Source organism: Balaenoptera musculus, chromosome 8 (assembly GCF_009873245.2).
Source record: "Balaenoptera musculus isolate JJ_BM4_2016_0621 chromosome 8, mBalMus1.pri.v3, whole genome shotgun sequence".
NCBI lineage: Eukaryota > Metazoa > Chordata > Mammalia > Artiodactyla > Balaenopteridae > Balaenoptera > Balaenoptera musculus.
In genome coordinates, this window is record NC_045792.1 from 12,430,299 (window position 1) to 12,451,846 (window position 21,548).

The 21,548-nt window shown below is 39.0% G+C and overlaps 1 protein-coding gene across 2 annotated transcripts in view; it reads right to left on the reverse strand.

Moving 5' to 3' along the window:
• Positions 1–892: 892 nt before the first annotated feature.
• Positions 893–21,548, reverse strand: part of ARHGEF12 (Rho guanine nucleotide exchange factor 12) — a 144,491-nt gene continuing 123,835 nt past the window's right edge. For both annotated transcript variants that reach the window (XM_036861860.1, XM_036861859.1), the window contains 14 exons: positions 20,530–20,655; positions 18,786–18,900; positions 17,026–17,126; positions 14,735–14,812; positions 13,537–13,612; positions 12,841–13,008; positions 11,918–12,005; positions 11,348–11,434; positions 11,130–11,209; positions 10,600–10,833; positions 7,955–8,425; positions 6,738–7,054; positions 5,549–5,618; positions 893–4,980 (listed from right to left, as the gene is read on the reverse strand). In XM_036861860.1, coding sequence (XP_036717755.1) covers positions 4,970–4,980; positions 5,549–5,618; positions 6,738–7,054; positions 7,955–8,425; positions 10,600–10,833; positions 11,130–11,209; positions 11,348–11,434; positions 11,918–12,005; positions 12,841–13,008; positions 13,537–13,612; positions 14,735–14,812; positions 17,026–17,126; positions 18,786–18,900; positions 20,530–20,655 — 2,022 coding nt within the window. In that variant the 3' untranslated portion in view covers positions 893–4,969. The remainder of the gene's footprint in view (positions 4,981–5,548; positions 5,619–6,737; positions 7,055–7,954; positions 8,426–10,599; positions 10,834–11,129; positions 11,210–11,347; positions 11,435–11,917; positions 12,006–12,840; positions 13,009–13,536; positions 13,613–14,734; positions 14,813–17,025; positions 17,127–18,785; positions 18,901–20,529; positions 20,656–21,548) is intronic.

A 21,548-nucleotide genomic window follows, 5' to 3' on the forward strand; every position in this document is an offset into this window, starting at 1 on the left:
TAATTTCTGCAAAGTACATTTGACAATTTTTTTTTAAGGTTTAAAAGATCTACAAAATCCTAAGCATTTTTATTATTTTTTATTTTTTGGCCGCACCATGGGGCTTGCGGGACCTCAGATCCCTGACCAGGGACTGAATCCAGGCCACCCCAGTGAAAGCCCAGAATCCTAGCCACTAGGCCACCTGGGAACTCCCCCTAAGCATTTTTTTATTATGCTTATTAGCTCTATCAGCCAAACGCACTGCTGAATGACTGGAAACTAAACTATTATCCCAAGAATAAATCAAATTACACCTCTATGTCAAAACCAACATACAAAAAAGGCCAAAACTCAAGGTTTTGAAATGGGAGAGTTGAAATGGGATCCATAAAAGCACAGAAATGTTGGTAGTCTAGGAAGTCCAACATTGAGGATAAGAATGGTAATAAAGATGTCTTATTTCATTTAGGGTAGCATTAAACCAAAGTTATCTTTAAGTGAGCCATAAAAGCTGCCCCATTTATCCCACTAAAGTACACTTAAAAATTTTATGTTATATATATTTTACCACCATTAAAAAATATATATATATATAAAAAATCATTGAATTGTACATTTTAAATGAGTAAATTGTATGTTATGTGAATTATATCCCAGTAAAGCTGTTAGAAAAACAACAAAGCTGCCCCAGATGCTGGGGCAATTCCAGCTGTGAGTGTCCTCAGGGAAGTTCATATATTACGGAGATCAACTCGCTGGTCTCTCTAGTAAAGATGCTCTAACAAGCAGCAAGATATTAGACAGTCGCTGCCAGTAAGATCACTTGAGGCCTCCTTGGTGCCAAAACTTTTCTAATATAACTTGTATAAGACAAATCAAGAGGAATATAAATAAAAAGTCACATACTTGGTTCCTTTAAGCATATTTAATATTTGAATTCTCATTTTCTATTTTCCCAGACCCCAGAAAACAGAGTTTTTAGATGACCAATATTTTGTTCCAGAAACGTACAGCCTTATCAGCTAATTCATAAAAGAGCTATTTTACAAAGGTACATCTGGATAATTAGAACAATAAAGTCTTTTAGGCATTTCAAAATGTGATCAGTAAAAATACATGATTATTAATAAAGTTTTTTTTAAGATAGTTCCAGATTTCTTTAAAAGTAATTTCTGTTAAAGAGTACATGATTGTATGGTGAACAAGGAAAATAAAATGTTCTAGCAGGAAGAGGCTGATTAAGAATAACCCACAGTGTGCATTACAGTTATGTTTGCAGTACGTCTGCTTAGCCATTGGCACCTGCAAATGGTGGACAGGGCTTCCTTCTAGGAGGTACAATTTTTTCCGACCAATTTATTTTCAAAACCATCAGTACCAGTGGGGAAGAATGAGGCAAAGGAACTCTTTTCTTGAGGAAAGAACAATTTTTCAGATCACTTTGAAAAGGGGCGGAAAAGTCAGCAAAAACATGATTTACAAAACAAAAATTGTAATACTGGGGGCCAAAAAACTAGCCAGCAGAAAGCTGACTGGAAGCTCCTGCTAATTTTCTGTTTGAGGTCTTCTGTACACAGTTCTGAACGGTGCCCCCCGTGACATATAGGGAAGGAAATATTGACCAAAGCTCTAGTAGCTCAAAATAACATCATATACCACCTTCAAAGAAGACAGCTTCCAGTTTGAAATATAGAAGCTCCACGTAATACAAATTTAACAATATCAAAAAGAAAAAAAAAGTGTGCGAGTAAAAGACAACTCACAGGAAGCATAATTATTTTCTTTAGCTTTGAAAATAAGGAAAAAAATGGGCTCTTCTCCTCTACTATCACACTAGCTCCCCACCCGCTTCCATAAACACATTAACAAAAAAACTTTAGAGGGACTCATCCTTTCTAACAGCTGTTAGAGTTGTTTTAGGGAAAAGAAAGCTAAAAAGCTTATAAAATATACCTTCTGTGCAGCATAATGTAGTAGTAACCGTTTAGGTCCTAATAGCCAAGACAACTCAAGCAGTCCAAGTTAGCTGATTTTAAAGTATGCCAAATATATCGTTTCTAGGGCAGGGATCATGATTTTAAATTACCGCACTCTGGGGGTTTGTTGATTTGCCTTGATTAACTCTGTTCTCTGAAAAGGAAGGAGACACTCCAAATGTAATTTGCCACTTAATAACAAAGGAGCCATTAGGGCCACATGAGAGAGCACAGGGTCACGGCAGGTCACTACAATAGGTAAAACCCAGCTCTCCTGCTCCGGGAAGGTTGCTTTGTCTACCACCCTTGGATCTTTCCCTATGGAAGTAGATTCCAACTTCTAGTCACGTAACTTTGAGAAAATGGCTTTGATGGTAACCAGCCTCAGTCAAAGACAGGGTGAATATCTAATTCCATTGTTCTGAAAGGAAGGTAGAGTATCAAAGCGGAATGGATGTGATTATAATGGCCAAAAGAAAATAGAGGGTGTGGGAGGGCCAGCATGAGAAGAAGGGAAGAAGTTAGGTTGGTAAGATAAAAAGAACACTCAAAATTGTGGAATCTCTTAAGAATTAGACTTCATTTGGGGGCTTTGTTTGACAATCTGGATATGAATTTATTTGGAAGTACTAGAGCTATGGTCAAAATGTTTTTCCAGTTAGCCCTGTTTTTGTTCCAAGGAGAGGTTAAACTTCAGGAAAAAGAAAAGCAAATAGTTGCTAAGGACCAGGGAATGGCTGAGCTAGAAGAGAAACCAAAACTCTGCTAACAGACAAAGCTTCTTAAAGGAATGAGTGCTAGAGAATTCTGCAATTACCCTGCAGCCTCTGAAGTTAAGATGAAAGTTCTATTTGTATTTACCTTTCTCCTGATTAACTGTCCACAGATGGTATTAGTGTCAAGTAACTACAGGTGTAATTCTTTTTAGTTGGGAGTGACTACATTATTTCCAGCAGCACAATGTAACCATTTGGTTTTTACTTGCTTCTCTTAAGAGATACAGAAAGTTCAAGTCCCAAGCTTTACTTATATATTAGCCTCTGCTTCTAAAAATTTTAATCCCATTTTGATTTAATTTATACTTGGGCTACAACTCAAAATAAAATTCTAATTTATAGATGAGGTCCAACAATCCAAGTTGGTCTACTTAAAAACACAGATCAGTTTTGGAAAAACAGAAGCAGGAATCTGGACATAGAGGAGCTTGTTAAGTTGTAGTGGTGTTTGTAAGAGTAGTTGGGAAGCCTGACCACTGTGAGGAGGGGAAAATTTTATATATATATATTATATATATAATATATATATATAATATATATATATTTTTTATATATATATATATATTTGGGCAGAGGGTGGGGGGATGGCAGGGAAGAGTAAAATTACATCCTAACTACCCACAGAGTTCAGAGGGCACTACTGAAAGATATGAGCAGTGGACGAACTCCTTGCATACTAACAGAATTTTCATATTTGACAAATGATTTAGTTTTAGTTGGCAAAAATACTCCCAAACATACATACCTGATGCACAAAGAAAACCACAGAAAGCCAATAGAACTGAAGGAGTTCTCAAGTTACAGTTCTGAAACATTTATCCTCTGGAGGGTGCTGCCAGTACTACTATTCATTCTAGAGCAGGCAGTTACCAATGCCTTGCCTGCAGTATCCAGTGTATGTTCTGGTCTGCAATTTTTAAGGTCAGTCATGCACCAGTGTGGAAATAGCTCCAGCAGTGAAGTCAGAGGAAGTGCTTCTGGAGCTGGTCGGAGCAGCTCTGCCTTCTCCACCACAGCTTTCTCCGCTCCACTCTCGGCTCTCTTTTTAACTCAAAGAGCCCTTTGGCACCATCAGTGCAAAAATTAGAGTCAAACCTCCAGGTACTAAAATGTTACTGGCCTTATAATCAGCAGTACCCGTGGCTAATGAAAGCCATTGTTCAACTCAGTAGTGATTCAGTTACACAACCTCCCCAGACTCTCACCCGCTCCCACCCCACCCTTCCTTCAGCGACCCCCACCCCTGCCACCACCTGAAGCATCGCCGTTTGCTTGTTTTTACTTCCTGCTCAATCTGCAGGGATAATTTTACACAAGTGCCAAAGTCTAATGTATAATTATAAAAATGAAACAATACCAAGAATAACAAACTTATAGTCAAGAAAATAAAATTTGCTTTCCTCTCCCTCCCAAATCCCAACCCTCAACAGAAAAGGAGACAATAAGAGAAAATACACCCATTTTCAAGTGCCTGCTCTTTAGTACATTGAGGATTCCTGTTCATTGGGAGTGGATCCCAGCTACAGAGAAGAGGTGCTCGCCTCGGGTGGGAGGAAGCCCCACCTGGGAGCACAGAGCTCAAGTCCTCTGCGCTTAGGGGTCCCAGCAGACTACGCTTTTGAGGTGACCCTCAGGCAAGCGGCCTACTGGGCAGCAGAGGGCGTGGGATACAGCTTGGTGGAGGCCACATGCTCCTCCCTCCCCTGCTTACCCCCTCCTCCTCGTCACCTCTCTACCCCACCTCCTAACACCCCATCCTGAACTCTCTGCTTCGGGAGCAATCGACGCTTGGGTGTACTAAATACAGAGGGCTAAAACTCTCTCTACTCAATTAAAACAAAACATGGCAAAATAAAAATTAAAATGTGCTTTCAAATACGGAATGAAGTCAAATAAATACATCTGATTTTCTCTTTTTCTTAAGTCTAAGTAAAATTTCATATTCTACACCCAAAGCTCTATACATTTGGTTTTTGTTCTGAATCAAAATGAATTTCCGATAGTGAGGAGAGCAGAGTGAGAGAACGGATGTCCCCTCACTGACAGACTAGTGCAGCTGCCAGGCTGGGAAGAACCAGTCCCGCTCTGGGCCCCTGGGGCGTGGCTACCCCGGGGTGTTCGCAGGCAGATCCTCTGTCACACACTCTCTCTGTGTCCACGCTGGAGCCAGGACGTGGTGATACAAGGCCGATGCTCAAATCCAACAACCTGCAGTCACCTCCAGGACACGCGGCTCTAACTTTTATCTGGGAAGAACGAGGAGGTGTGGAGATCAAATTAGGAAGAAAGAACGAAGTAAAATGAACACTTAGAGAACATATCTGAAATCTGTGGACACTGTTAACATCTTTGTTTCTGGATCAGAATAGCCTCATCCAAAAGCATGAAAGCAAATGAGTACAAATTGCTGCACTGAACGCAAATCCATCTGTAGCCACAGGGGGACACTGCTTTCGCCGTCAGGGGAGACACAAAAGCACAGCAAGACCTGAGGAGGACCTGCCTCCACCACTAGGGAGCCTCAGTTTCCTGGGCCCACCACAGCTCTGCCTTCTGCTTTTGCAAAGGTGAAGAAAGACAGAAGGCGGGTGGCGTGGGGACTGACAACTGCAGTTTCTCTTAGAAAACAAGAGCTGAGTCAGCAGACAGCAGCCTCTGCTTGATATATGATGTTTGGAAACAAGCAGTTTTTCTAAGAGAGAGAAGAAATGGAATCTCAGAAGGTCTCCACTTTAAAGAATAATAAATCATTTCATTCAACGCACTGTTCAGGCAGGATGATTCTTGAGTCTGAAATCCACAGTTTTCACATACCTGAGTGCTTGTCTGTGAGGGCTGATCCAGCCAGCCTTTGGCAAAGAATGGTGTAACTTTCCTCCACCTTCTGTAAAATAAAACCCATAGGTTTTTCATTTGAACATCATGAAAAGTTTATTTTGAGAATAGGAAAGAAGGCTTTTTATATTATAGGGACATGCTTCCAAATTTCAACATTAACATCATTAAAAATTTTGTTAGTAGGCGAAAAAAGTAAGTTTCATTCCTTTTACCTGTTTCTCTCTTGAGTGAATAACTTAAAATGCTCCCATATAGAAGAAAGTAGAGGAGAGGGCAACCGATAGAGGTGATTATCCCACTGCCCCCCCTCCCCACCTGGAGTCACCCTGAAAATGGTCCCACATGCGGCATGAACTTAATTAGAGCCAACGTGCCCTCAGTGGTCTTTTAGAATCTTATCAGTCACAGGATGATTCTACATATAATCATATGAAGAAGGGAAAACCTACCACATGAAGTTAAAAGAAAAACTAAGGGAGACCAGTCTTTAGCTAAGAGGCTAAGGACACTTCGAACTCTGTCCCTGAAACCTCTGCTAAATGATGTCATGACAAACATTTGGGCTCTAGCAGCTGTGCCTACTGATGGCAAACTTATAAAGTCCTGTTGTCAGAAATGACCACACAGGTCAGTTTTGCAATGGTGGCTTATGCAGTGACATCTTCAATTACCAATTTACAAGACTCCCACTCACAGGCAGGCCTTTAAATTACAGGAGCCACTGGAGACAATTTCTGTCTGTCACAGCACCTGGGAAACTACCAACATCACCTAACAATTCACAGATAATTAATAGGTTATGGCAAGTTAAAGCATTTCCCAGCCTAGATTCCTAACTACACAGACCCCACCTATCTCAGTTTACTGCCCACATCTTCTCATGGAGGCCAGCCAATCATCCCAAATATATTTAGGTTCTTAAACTTAGAAACCCATACAAACACACGGTTTACAGAGCTACAATTTTTTCTGTTCTTGGGATCAGATAAAAAATGCTGATCTCAGTTTTGCATCCAGGTCTATTCACAGACAATCGTCAAAGAAAACATACAAATCTAGACCCTGAGCAAGGTTACTGACAACAGCACGTTAATCATTCTACACTTCCTCTCTGTTAAATGTGTTTTTTATATCCGAGTCCTAAGGATGTTGAGGTCTGAGGTACCTTTAAGTGTTCAAGGTCAGCCTCTATCTTACGAATGTACTCCATGATCTGGCTTTGTGAATCTGCACAAGAGGAGGGACTCCGGAGCTCAAAACAGGAATCCTCCATAGCTCCCCAGCGCTGCTGGACCAGGAATTCTGGGGTGAAAGGCGAAACTGCCCCATCAGAATGAGCATTCTGGGGAGAATGCTGCTGCCGGCGGGTAGAGTCTATAGAGGGGGTGCCTGCCGTGGGCTGCGGGGGAAGCGAGGAAGCCACCTCCTCATCCGTGGAGCTCTCCTGCACCGCTTCATAGCCGTCAAGGATCAGACAGGTTCCTATCGATAGAGACAGAACAGTCTGATGAGATCAGTGCCGCCATCATCACATCAGAAAACAGACGTGGGGTGATTTGCTGACAACTTTAAAAGCTATTAAAGAAGGGGAAAGGCCATTCACTCCCAAATTCCCAGGTTAAGTTTTAAGTGCCTCAGAATTTTCTTACGTCAGGTTAAAGGTAAACTTAGCAAACTTTCCTGGTAATTTCTGAATAACCTCGTATTCGTTAGCATTTTAAAAGTGAAAAGCTGAAAGCTACCGAGTCCCTACATGATCTTGCCACCACCCTCCCTGCCAAACACCTGCCTTGCTTCATCTCCCACCATTGTCTCCCTCACCCTGCATGCTTTAACCACAGAACGCCTGCTCTTGCCTCACAGCCTGTGCGCTATCCTTCTCTGCTGGAACACTCTACCTCCAGGTACCCACGTGGCTTCTTCCTTCACTTCCCTTGGGTCTCTGCTCAAATGCTACCTCCTGAGAGGCCTTCTTCCCTGATCACCTGGTCTGCCCCCATTACCCTCGGCCCCTCAGTCTGACTTATTTTTCCTCCTAATTCTTACTATCTGACATCTATTTATTTGTTAACTCATTTACAGTTAGTTACTCTTTCCCCAAGTAGTGCTTAAGCATCATGACAATGGTGGATTTTTCCGTGTTTTATTCCATGCTATATCTCCCAGCACCTACGATAGGGTGTGGCATAGAGTAGATTCAGTATTTATTCATTGCATGAAAGAACAGATACTGCACACACACACACACACACACACACACACACACACACACACACACACACACACACGAGAGAATGCTTGGATACCCGAGCGACATCCATTTCAGCACATAGGACAAATAACAGTGATTGAAATCAAAGTTTAAATGTGAAAGGAACTTGCCTGAGATGCGCAAATTAACATCCTTCTCTTCCTTTTTAACTGCTCCATCACCTTCTGATGGATTATCATCACTATGTGCTTCACGGGCATCAAAAAAGTGCTCTCCACTCTCATCAAGACCCCCTTCTGGCTCTGCGGGAGGCATCTCTGGGGTCAGAATCATGCGGTCCATTACTAAAATGCTACTTGCCTGGCTATCTTGGAATGCCAGTACCACTGAGTCCCGTGCAGCAGAAGGTTCAGTTGAAGTCCGTGCACTGCAACGAGCTGAAATGTCTCCAGCGCCAGTTCTAAAGGGCATCTGTCCTTCACAAGGACGACAGGCCTTAATATTTTCAGGGTTCTGGGTTCCACCGTAGGCCTGCACCCCCAGAGAGGCTGTCCTGCATCTTGGGAAATGTGGCCAGTCTTCCTGAGCACTCTTCTCAGTCAAACCCAGCTGTTGTACCAGCAACTGCTTCAACAAACCCACTGAAAGATTTAGGAAGGGGGGAAAAACACAAGCATTCACAACCATAACCTCAAACTGACAGAATTAAATTAGAGGAATTATCAATTCTCTCTTAAAGTAAGTACCTTTTTAGTAACATACAGGCAAAAATACTAATTTCATACAGTCATTTTTTTGTTTTGAGAAATGAAATAAAACACCATCTAGAGAAAATTTAACATTAAACTTGACGTCAAAAAAATTTAAGAATTCTCAGTGGGGGATTCTCCTATTATTCTCCTCTATGCCTACCTCCACATTTTCTACCATATAACTGGAATAATACCCCAAAGGTACTTCTTAAAAGGATGTTGAAAAGCCGTGTTCATCTAGACAAAAGAACCTGAAAGTTCTGCTTTTTCCAGAAGCAGACACTATCTACATAGGCATTATTTTTTTCTAATTTTATTAGACACAGAGAACATTTATTTTATCTATAATAACCCAAAGAATCTCCTTAAATGGTGAAGAAGAAAATAAAACTGCCCTGTAAATTTAATTCCAATGTTTGGTAGCATGCATAATTTCAAAGGATAAGGAAATATTTATTAGTTTTTAAAAATGACCTCACTAGTACCACAGCTTCCTTTGGTTGTTGAATATAGAACGGATTTAATTTTAAATGGGCAAGTGCATGCTGTGAGGTCACTCACACAATGAGAGGGTCACTGGGACAATGTTAGTGGAACCATCAGAAATCATTACCACTGTTAACTCTATGAGTCTAGAACAAATTAGGTTTTAAAGAACTTGACCAATTCCGTACTTTCAACTCGGCCTTAATTTCTATCTTCGGTCTCTTTAAATAAAGTTTCCACATAGGTTTGGGTCTTTGACCCTCCTTCTTTTTGCTCTGCAGTCACTTCCTGAGAGATGCTATGAACACTTACGGCTTTGACACTCAGATCCATCTCTCTCCCTGACCTCCTCCAAAGTTCCAGTCTTAAAACTCTCAACTTCTGCTCATCCTTCCTCTTAAATGGCTTGCCATTCATTACCATAATCTCAACATGTTTTAAAATTAAGCCCATAATCTATGGCAAAGAAAAGAAGGGAAAAAGAAAGTGTAGCAGTGGTGGTCTTTTCTAATTTTTATTTCTGACAAAAATACTGAAATTATCTCTAAACAGTCCCTTACCTTTGCCCTCGCAGCCAAAGAAGTCAATTGTTTTAAGTATTTGTTGGTTTCTCACTTTATTTTTATTCTTCTAACACCATTCTAGCCCAAACCCTTTTAGCCTCAAGCCCAGACCACTCCACTCCAACTCTATTTCCATTCAAATCCTTTTGCAGCTATCAGCCGGAGTAATCTTTTTCCATCAGTCATACACCCTAGCTTAGCAACTTCAAATGGTTCTTTCTCTGCAGCTAAAGCAATCATTCTCAGCCTTTTTCCCACCTCCAATACACCTGACGCGTGTGATCCACTCCCATTTGTAACAGTGGTTCTCAACCAGGCTGGAGAGGGAGTGGGTGGCTGACCAAGTGGCAAGGACCAGCCACTCGTGTGTGTGTGTGTGTGTGTGTGTGTGTGTGTGTGTGTGTGTGTGTGTCTGTGTGTGTGTGTGAAGGATGGGTCGTGGTGAAGAATACCACACTCTCCACAAGAAAACAGAAGAAGATCTGTAGCCTGAATAAGTCCCCAAAACCCTGCGGCCTGCCACGCTTCAAGTCCGGAGGACTCAACCTGCTCTTCAAGTTCCACAACAGCTGGGCTCAACAACATGTCCTCCACCTTTCTAACCTTGACCCCCATGACCCCTTCAGCTTGTGCGGTCTGCCCCAGGCCAGCTGCTCTACCCACTGCTCTCTGAACACCCTCAGAGTTTTTGCCTCTGTGTTTTGGTCCTATTTGGTCCTACCATTTTTCTTGTCTGACTGACTTCTATATATTCTGCTAAATACCTACCTGAATCTTACCCATTCTTCAAGGCAATAATCACATCTCTCTTGTTTTCTAATGCCTCCCTTCTCTGGTCACACCAACCAGATCAATTTTGACATACCTATTTTGTTTTTTTACTTAAGAAGGTGAGGGAAAGTTTTCTCTCATCTTCCCAACTAGACTGTAAAATTCTTGAAGGGAAAATTCATGGTACATTATAAAACTCTGGTGCTTAATAAGTCTCTGTATTAACTTATGAATAAAACTTACAATTCCTTAGTGCGTCCAATGCCCACCGTTCTTCTGAGACAGGCAAGTGTGGATCTGGGACGGTGATTTGATAACTGACTCCAACTTCCTTTAGAGTGCCATCTGCATGCTGCTCCTTTGCAAACTGTCTCTCAGCCACAAAGAGATCATCCACCTCCGATTTCCCAGCGGTATCCAGCGAATGAGATTGAGGTTTTGACGACATTAAAGGAGACTCTAATCCCAAATCTCTGTCTGTTCAATGGAACAGAAAAAGTAGAACGTATCTTAACAAAACTTTTAACGTGAAGCATTCAGGAAATATTTGGAAAAAAATAACCGCATGAGCTACAGAGATTGTCCGCTAAGTAAAATACATGGCACTTAGCGCGGTGTGATAATGGTACACAGAAAGGCGCACAAGCAAAGTTTGTTAAAGTGAATAGCTGATGCCAGATCCTGCATAAACCAAAAGAGTTAACGTTTCTTCACATTTTATTGAGTAATAGGTAGACTCCATTCTTCCAGGTTAACTTAACAGATCAGTTTACCTGGACTCTGCAGACCAGTGACTGAAATGCCATGATGTTCCACTTTTAATTTTGGAGGTTCTTCTTCATCATTGTCTCCTCTATGGAAGGGAAAAAAAAAAATCTTTCAGCTTCATGAGGTGCCTAAACATCAGTGCAACAAAATGTTAAGAATTATCCATTCTTTCTCTGACCAAAACCACAAAGTCGTTCCTACTCGGAAGCAAAGGCACACTCACTCGCAAGGTGGTGACTGTGGCAGTGGGATTGGCTTTGTGGACTGTTCCTTTACTGATGCAGCCATCCGACAGATGAGGTCCTGCCAGCTGCAGGGAGTTTGAAAAGAATACAAAACACAGGAGGGAAAGGAAAAAGAAACACGCTTTAAATACACTCAGAAAGCAAAAATAAAAACTAACAAGCCATACCAGAAACCAAACCAAACCAACAGTCAAAAAACACTATTTCTGCCAGAGAATAGCTTTATTTTGGTGACATACTATTAAGTAGAGATTATAAAACCTAACAACATTATGGATACACTACCCATGAAAAAAACTTCACTTGATGCTTTTGAGAATTTTCTCTTTAGAAAAGATACTTTCAATAGAATAGAACCAAAATAAGAGACATTCATCTAAAAAGGAAGAAATTCTTAGAAGAACACCTCTCAAAGAATATAGAGGAAGTACTTGTTTCCACATAGTTTTTGGTTTTCAAAGTCCTTTTACAAAAGCAGTTAAATTGTGGAATATTATATTCAGGATAATAAAACATATTAGAGCAAGGTAGCTATATCCAGTACATACACAGTCTTTTCAGAAACTGTCTGTGCCACCAGTTCATAAATTTGGGCTCCATTGTCAGACATGGAGATGACGAATAAAGCTTTGTTATCTGGGAAAACAAGACAAAAATTACTCTAACAATATGACCCACAGAGGCTGGGAAAGATGTTTCTAGGGTCCTGGTATTATTCTGCATCTTAATCTAGGTAAAGGTTACCCCTGATCACTTTGTAAACACACATTCACTTTGTAAAACTCATCAAACTATAACTTAAAACTTGTGCAAATTATTGTATGTTATACTATATATACTTTAATAAAACAAAGATTATAAAAGCTAGCACTAATTCCACAGTAATTTATTAAAAACAAGAAAGTGTCAATGTATCTAAATTACTGAACTATAAACACTATTGCTCTTTTTGCATTTATTCTGAATTGCCCTTTTGCTAAATGGTTAGTCAGTAACATTCAGTGGGTGTTGGAGAAAAGAGGTCATAAATTTATCTCACCACTATGGAACTAACAAGTTTTAAAAGAGATCTCGTTATTAGTACAGTTAATATGTAACTTCCTAACTGAAACTGATTTTTAAAAACCTAAACCACACCTCTTTCTTCAGTTTTTGCCTTTTCCCCACCATATCAAAAAATGAAAGCCTTTTCAATGGTATTACCTCCAATTCATTGTCTTCACTAGTGTCATCAATGATTTGAACATGACATAAAGATAAAAGTAATATGCAGAAAATTATTCAGAGAATCTAAGCATCCTGAATAATTTTGGGGTATTCATGTCCTAAGCAGTAAATAAATTTCATTTAATCTGTATAAGAACATAAAAGGAACAAAACTACGCCAGTTGTGCTACTTCAACGACACTGAGTATCTTATGAAACGTTACGATGGACCTGGAGGTTAGTGTTACGCAGCGGACATACTCGCCTGTTGCCACTTGTCGAACCAACACTGTATTCAACTTGATGACAGGGCTAAATGTGTGTTTGCTATCACCTGTAGATGCCAGAATCTTACTATGACACCTTAACACCAGTCTATCGTCCTGCTTTTGTAACAATACAAGAATATCTTCCAGCAGCAAAGTGTATAGATCTAGAAATAAAAATGTAGGAGAGGTGATTAGTACAGAGATTGAGATGTGTTTTATCAACTTTATAACAATTTGACATCAAAAACTGATTTCTGTTAAATCTAGTAAATTTTAAAAATGTACTTGCTATTGTATTTTTTTACTTCATTTTTTAATAATTCATTTTTAATGTATTACACCAAAGTGTCAGTTTGTGACTGACAAGAGATAAAAAACACTGGTTCTTCACTACAGATAGTTTGAGATACAGTGGTTTAGAGGAAGCTGAGACTCATTAGAATACAAGGATGGAGACAGGACTGAATCATGACAAAATCTTCTGCTTCATCCCTAAATGAGTATTTAACATGCTTCACATATAACAAAATAACATAAGCAGATCTTCTGTAAATGAGTAATAACACAAAGTACCATTGCTAACTGCTGTCACTGAAAAATGTGAACGGCTATCTCTTCTCTTTGGCATAAGGAAAACTTCCTATTCTTTTCCTTTCTCCACTCTCCCTCAAACCAATAGACAGTATACCTACCAATAGTTTTATCTCTATTCACCTTCCAAACCAATGGCCCTTCATGAATCATCTTCCTTTTTGTTAAATCCAAATTCTGCCAAAATAAAGAGAATTACACACAAATTATTTCCAAGCACTTAGTGAGATGATATTCCATTTAGTCTCCTTTCCAGAAATTCTTACTATAAAAGATACCATTTACATTCACTATTATTGATATCTGTCAACTACTGAAAATGGAATAAAAATCAGGTTAAAGTAAGCTGAATAAACTTTTCTAGAAAGGAAAAAGCATCTTGTAGAAAAACATTCAGGACTACTGTCTTCCAAATTTCACTCTAAACAGATGGTAATAGCTAATGAAAATGAAGCTGCAAATATTCAGCCACTAGATTCTCAACCCCTTCCTTATTTTTTTCTATGAATAAGTAACTAGACGAGGATGATGTATAGCTTATCTATAAGAAGCCTCTGACCTAGGCTCTCATTCCAAAAAAAGTTCTAAGGAATAGCATTTCACAGAAGTCCAGGTAGTACTGAGGCTTGCTCTAAATATTAATAACTTAATAAGAGAATCATCTTTTAGCATAAGTAGCTCTAGAAAAATCTCATTCTCTGGAAGTTAAGGGGCTCAGCATATTAGCATGCTTTTTGATAAGCTCTTAAAATAAATAAATAAAAGTCTATTTTAACAGCCACCAAATAAATCTGCCAGAACAACCAGTGAAACAGTACAAGAAAGACTTAAAATCCTAAGTTACTCAATACAAAAGCTCCATGTACTAGAAGAGGCAATTAATAAATATTTTACTATCATTCCTGTAATGGTTTCAACTTTTATGCTTTTGAAGAGCTTCATAGAAAAATAATTATCTTCCTTTACTCAAAAATCTGGCAAGTTCCCACAGTAAACAGCCTTACTCTTCTTCAAACTACAGAACACAATAAAATTAATTTTAATAATAAGTAATGTTCCTTAGTCTCCTACAAATCCTTGTCACAAAAAGTTAGTTTCACATGAAATATTCCCCTACTGAAAGACTAAAACAATCCTCACACAGACCAAGACATTTAAAAGGAAGAATAGAACCATAAATACAGACAGTCTATGATGCAAGAACTCCTTCAGGTGATGTATGTTCCCACTGAGATGTTAATTACCTGCCAAGTCTTTAGCAAATTTTATATTCTAAATTATGATTGGACCATCCCTTACCCTGAGCTCTTCAACATTTGGGTACTCTGACAACTTCAGATTGGAGGTATCAAGGCGACGCTGATAATCTTCTAAGCGCTGAAAATGAGACAGGACACAGCTAAGGTTACTGCTTTGGATATCAATGACCCCCCTGTTCCTAAATCAAATGGACACTGTACCTGCATTCTGCTGAACTCTCTGCAACATCAGACACAACCGACAACTCACTCTTCCTTAAAACACTCCCTTCTTTTGGCTTTGGTGATATTATCCTCTCCTAACTTTCCTCCTACCTCGTTAGCTGTTCTTTTCCAATCTTCTTTTCAAACTCTCTGGCTGCTAACTAGCATATATTTACTTTCTAAATATGTAAATAAAGTACATGGTACAAAATTCAGAAGGTAATATAAGGCACACAATAAACAGTAAGTCTCCCTCTAACCCTGTCCTCTTGCCTTCCCAGCCCCAATTTTCCCTAAAGAAGAAATCTCTAACACCCATTTCTTGGGTAGCCTATGAGAAAAACTCTAAGAAAAAAGAATACATATGGATGTAAGCACGCTCGGCTCTGTTGCGTGTAGATATAGCTTTTTAAAAAGAAATATATGGTAACATAATACATTCATATGTGTATTACTCATTCAAAAGGTAATGCAATATATTCATATACACATTTCTCTCTCTCTCTCCCTGTGTGTGTGTGTGTGTGTGTGTGTGTGTGTGTGTGTATCAGTCATCAATATATCTTGGAGACTGTGCCACATTAGCACATAGAGAGAGAGTAGTCTATTTTTCCAGTGGCTGCATGGTATTCAACTCTGTGAATGAACTATAGTTTAACTACACCTTACTGACGGACATGTATATTAGAATAAATTTCTAGAGAAACAACTGTTAGACTAAAGGGTACATTTTTCCCCAAGATTATAAAAATTTCCAAATATACAGAAAAGTCTGAATGTGTATAGTAAACACCCATATACCCACCATCTACATTCCACAACTAACATTTGCTATATTTGTTTTATCATATACCTATCCATCTATTCATCCCTCTAACTATGCATCAATCCATCTTGTATTTTGGATGTGTCTCAAAATAAGTTACAGATATAACACACTTTATCTCTAAACATTTTAGCATGCATATCATTAACAAGAGTTCAATATTTATTAACAGTTCTTTTTTTAAATTAAAATTTACATACCGTGAAATGTACACATTTTAAGTATACCTTTCCACCAGTTTTTACCAATGCATATGCCTATGTAATGAAGCTCCTATCGAGATATGAAATATGACCATCGATCACCTCAGAAGGCTCCCTCATACTTCTTCCTAGCTAATCTCTGTCCCCAGATCCCCAGTGACAACCACTTTTCTGATTTTTTCCACCATAAATTAGTTTAGCCTTAGAAATTCACATAAATAGAATTACATATATGCACTCTTTGGTGTCTGGTTTCTTTCACTCAGTATAATGTTTGTGAGAGTCATCCATTACTGCTAGTATTACTTTAGTTTATGACTATATTTACATTTGGTTTATGCTATAAACATTCCTGTACAAGTCTATGGGCACGTATCTTCATTTCTCTTAGGTAAATCACCAGGAAGAGAATTGCTGGATCAAAGAATGGACGTGTGAATACGTACTTTTTTTTTTTTTAATAAATTTATTTATTTATTTATTTATTTTTGGCTGTGTTGGGTCTTCGTTTCCGTGTGAGGGCTTTCTCTAGTTACGGTGAGCGGGCGCCACTCTTCACCACGGTGTGCGGGTCTCTCACTACCGCAGCCTCTCTTGTTGCGGAGCACAGGCTCCAGACACGCAGGCTCAGTAATCGTGGCTCACGGGCCCAGTTGTTCCGCGGCATGTGGGATCTTCCCAGACCAGGGCTCAAACCCGTGTCCCCTGCATTGGCAGGCGGATTCTCAACCACTGCATCACCAGGGAAGCCCCGTACATTTTTAATTTAAGTATAAATTGCCAAACTGTCCTCTGGGGTTTTTATCATTTTACACTCCAAACAATACATTTGGAAGTTCCCGTTTTTCTACAGCCTCACCAACAGAGTGAATGAATGAGCAAACAAGCAGCTAGAGATGCTCATAAAAGCCAAATACAACTCTGATGTTCTATCCCAAATTGATCTGGACCTACCTACTACATGAATAATTAACAAATGTCCCGCCCTTCAATTATGTAATAACAGCTTCAATTAATATTTAACAGATTCCAGGTAACACTAATTTAATATTCTTATTCTCACTGTCATCCTGTGTCTTCTTGCTTTTTCCTTCTTACCTGTTTGTTTTCTGCCTCCTTAACAGCCTGATTTACATAATTTAAGATCTGACGACAGTGATCTGCAGCTTTCTTCACCTTCTCCCTTTCTGTTGGCCATTCTAAATATGGCAAAGAAATCCAAAATGTAAAATGGAGGAAATAAGAAAAGAATGTAAGTATATACATAAATGAGATATCACTTTATTTCAACAGTTATAAAAGCATACTAAGACCTTGAATATTTTATTTATTTATTTTAACTTTTATTTTTAATTTATTTTTTATTTTTGGCTGCATTGGGTCTTCACTGCTGTGCACGGGCTTTCTCTAGTTGCAGCGAGCGGGGGCTACTCTTCGTTGCAGCGTGTGGGCTTCTCATTGCGGTGGTTTCTCTTGTTGCGGAGCACAGGCCTTAGGCGCACGGGCTTCAGTAGTTGTGGCACGTGGGCTCAGTAGTTGTGGCTCGCAGGCTCTAGAGCGCAGGCTCAGTAGTTGTGGCACACGGGCTTAGCTGCTCCGTGGCACGTGGGATCTTCCCAGACCAGGGATCGAACCTGTGTCCCCTGCATTGGCAGGTGGGTTCTTAACTACTGCGCCACCAGGGAAGTCCAAGACCTTGAATGTTTTTATACCAGGCTAAAATCCTACAGCAGAATCTCAATTCAGGTAGTCTTTGGACAGGTAAGACTTCTTATCATAGTACTTTAAGCATCAATACTAACCTTTAAAAAAGAAACCAAATCCAAGGAGAGATGCTTTATATCAAGTATCAGGCCCACCCCAAGGAGTGGGTTTCATTCACATTGTAAGCTATATAAATGGGACCCCTTTCCCCCTATCAAAGTGCACAGCCTACATGATTATGGACAGTGGACCCATTAAACAATATATTTTGAATAATAAAACAATTCAAAATAACTCCAAAATATGTTTCTTTGAATTTGGTATTATATTAAAGAAAGAAGATAGTTTACAACATTTGTATCATTAAAAGAAGATGAACTTCACCAAAATGTGTTGAGATTATGTTGAGGTTCTATTTTGGTAAAGAATACCAAAATCAGAACATTCAAAATTGCAGTCCTCCAAACAGTAGTCCAACTATACTGAATAAATATATTAAAGTATAAAAGTTAATGTGTATGAGTATTTTCAAATTCCCAGGCATAAGAAACAGGCGTTGATTGCATAGAATTATTAATGAGAACTAAGCATAAGAGCCTAAAGCTCAATTGAGAAACTCAGATTCACTTCACGTTTCAAAACAGGAGAGTTGGAATGATAATGCATTGGTTGGACTTAATGAAAGTACATATATAGATACAAAACATCTCTGCAACCCAGTATAAGCCTTCTTCAAAGCAAATATGATATATGCTAGAGGAAGTAGTGGTAAACTTTTTTTGTACACTTTATAGGCCAAATGGTCTTTGTCACAACTACTCAGCTCTGCTGCTGTATTACAAAAGTAGTCAGAGACAACATTTCAACAAGTGAGTATGATTATGTTCCAATAAAACTTTATTTACACAAATACATGGTGAGCCAGATTTAACCCGTGATCCAGAGTTTGCTAAACCCTGTGCTAAAGCTATTAACGGAGTACATTAAATCAAATAGCCCAAAGAAGACTGGATTGAATCTTGTTAGAACATCTTGCCGTACTATTTGGAAATTCAATGTCCAGACACCAGGATGCTGTGAGAGATTATTCAGCAGAATATGTGTTTTTGTTTTTGTTGTTCCTAAGTTCTTTAATTTCAGTGAGAATGCTGTACCTGTGTATTTGGCAATGTTATCCAATAGAAGAGGGTACTTAGTAAGCCTCTGCATTTGGGTGGGAATGATATCTTTCAGCTGCAGACGACGACACAGTGGATTACTCTCAGCATCCTAAAATTAAAGTCAAATAAGTGAATTTGTAATTCTTATTAGGACTATGATTACCTAACACATACCACATATTCATCATGTAACTGTCTACAGCAACACAGCTCTGGTTATTAAATCAAGACTTAAAACCTGCCAAGACATACCACTGCCACACTACACTTCTGCTTTCTCCTTTAATCACATAACGTTGCCTTTATCACTCAGCCAATGGCTTCTGTGTTATCTATTTAAGCAAAGACTGAGAGCATCCATAATCAACTCTAAGAATTGCTTTCTTGTGAAAAAAATTTTATCTTCACATATTAAAAAAATCTAGTTACATTTTTCAACGACTGGCATTCCTACCAAAAGCTAGTCAGTTAATTTGCTATCTGCCACTCCAAGTAGGCACAGTAGATCACCAGTCTCGATATATCAGCTCAACTGTAATAGGGTTCTGTAAACTTTTCAGTAAAGTGCCAGAGAGTGAATATTTTAGGCTCTGCACGCCATCCGTCTCTGTCACAACTATTCCACTCTGCTGTTTTAACACAAAGCAGCCACAGACAATACATAAAGCAACGAACTTGGCTATGTGTAGTGAAGAGTTCTAAGATGGCCTCCAAGATTCTCACTTTCTGGTGTACACACCATATAATGCCCCCCCACCCCCGCCTTGAGTGTGGACAGAACCTATGAATATGATGGGATATCACTCCTGTGATTAGGTGACTATCAGTTAACTCTGAATCAATCGAAAAGGAGATTGTCCTAGGTGAGTCTGACTTAATCAGAGGAGCCTTTAAAAGAAAGCTCTGTCAGAGAGACACACTCCTACTGGCCTGGAAGAAAAGGACACATCCATCTTGTAAACTGCCTACAAGAGCCACGTAGCAAAGAGATTTGGGCATTCGCTAGGAGCCGAGAGCAGTTCCTAGTCAACAACAGCAAGAAGACAGGGCTCCCGGTTATAGTTACAAGGAAATGAATTCTGCTGACAACCAGTGTAAGCTTAGAAGAGTGGCAGATGAGAATTGCAGCTGCAGGTGATACCTTGATTTCAGCTTGGTGAAAGCATGAAGAAAGGACACAGATAAACTATATCTGTACTCCTAAACTATAAAAGCTGTGACATAATACATTTGCATTAAGTTGCTACATTTGTGGTAATTTGTTATACAGCAATAAAATATAAACTGTGTAAATACAGCTTTGTAAACTTTATTTACAAAAACAGGGAAGAGGCTGGATATGGCTGGAGGGCTATAGTTTACTGACCCTTGATCTACACCAATATATACCATAGTAAGCATGACTGCTTTTTATGCTCTTCCCTGGGCTTGATATAAGGCCATTCTGATGTTTTGACGGTATTATTTTAATAGTGTACACGGGCCATTTCCTGACAGCATCTCCATGGCAATGTGGACTTCTACGTCAAGTATTGTAATCCTGCCATATATTCTTTATTATTCACCATTCCAATATCATCTTTATATCCTCCAGTAATTTAAGAGAAAATGTATGGCTTTCAAAACGTAAACATAGATATAATCCTTGTAAAAAGTTTAGTCTTAGGATTCCCCTAGTTTGTTCCATAATTGATAAAAAATTGCATTTCTTTTTTCTTACATGACTCACTCAACTCACTTGCACAAAAGTCTGGAATCGAGAGTCCTTTTTCTGACGAGACTTGATCATTTCCAGGGCAAAGGGTTGGTTACTGCAAAAGGTAGCAGCGGCATGTTTCAACTTTTCCTCTCCGGGTCCACTGAACTGTGCCAAGAACGCAAAGAACACAATAGAGAATGGGATACTGAGCTTACATAAGGCCAGGCAAAATGAGAGACAGCCACGATCCTTAGCAATATTCCAATAAGTATCCTCAAGTGACAAGAAACAGAAATCTACACATTTTATGTGGATTATCAATGATTCTCCATTAAAAAGGGTCTGACCCTGACATATCCAGACCTTTTCTGATCACAGTCTAATATATTCTTGCTTGTAGCCTGCCACAACTTACTTACTACTTTTTCAGTCTATTCCACTTCTAAATCAGGTAGAAACATTGACACTTGGGCAATATGAGACACAAAATGCTTAAAGACTGCGATTAAATTTGATTTTCTTAGAATGTGACACCGTCACAAAAATTACTGTCTTACTGGTCTAGGAAGAAAATCCTTGGGATTCTAGCTTACTTTCTTACTGTGAAATCCGGGGCAGGTCATAACTTTTCTGGGTCACCATAAAATTAAATCACTGCTGCTTCACCTATGTAGAAGGTAGGGATCCATCCCTTGAATTTCTCTTGGGGAAGATTCATGAGCCTATGACCCTCTTTTACTAAAAATTATACTTTTTACTGATATTTTTCATTTGTAAATTTAAGTTTGTATATGCCACGATTTTAAGGTTTCTTCTAAGACACCTAACAAGTGCTTCACTCATAATAGGTATTCTTATAAGTACGGGTTGAATAAATGATTTTTAAAACCACCTTTATATTTGTAATAATTGCTTTATGGTTTATAAAGAAACTTTTCATAAAATCTCCCATTTAAAGCCATATTTCCAAAAGTTTATACACGAAGGTATTTTGTAAAAAATCCTTTCGTAGGGCATTTGTAGATAAATTCAGAGTATTTTTTCTTCAACGATGACAC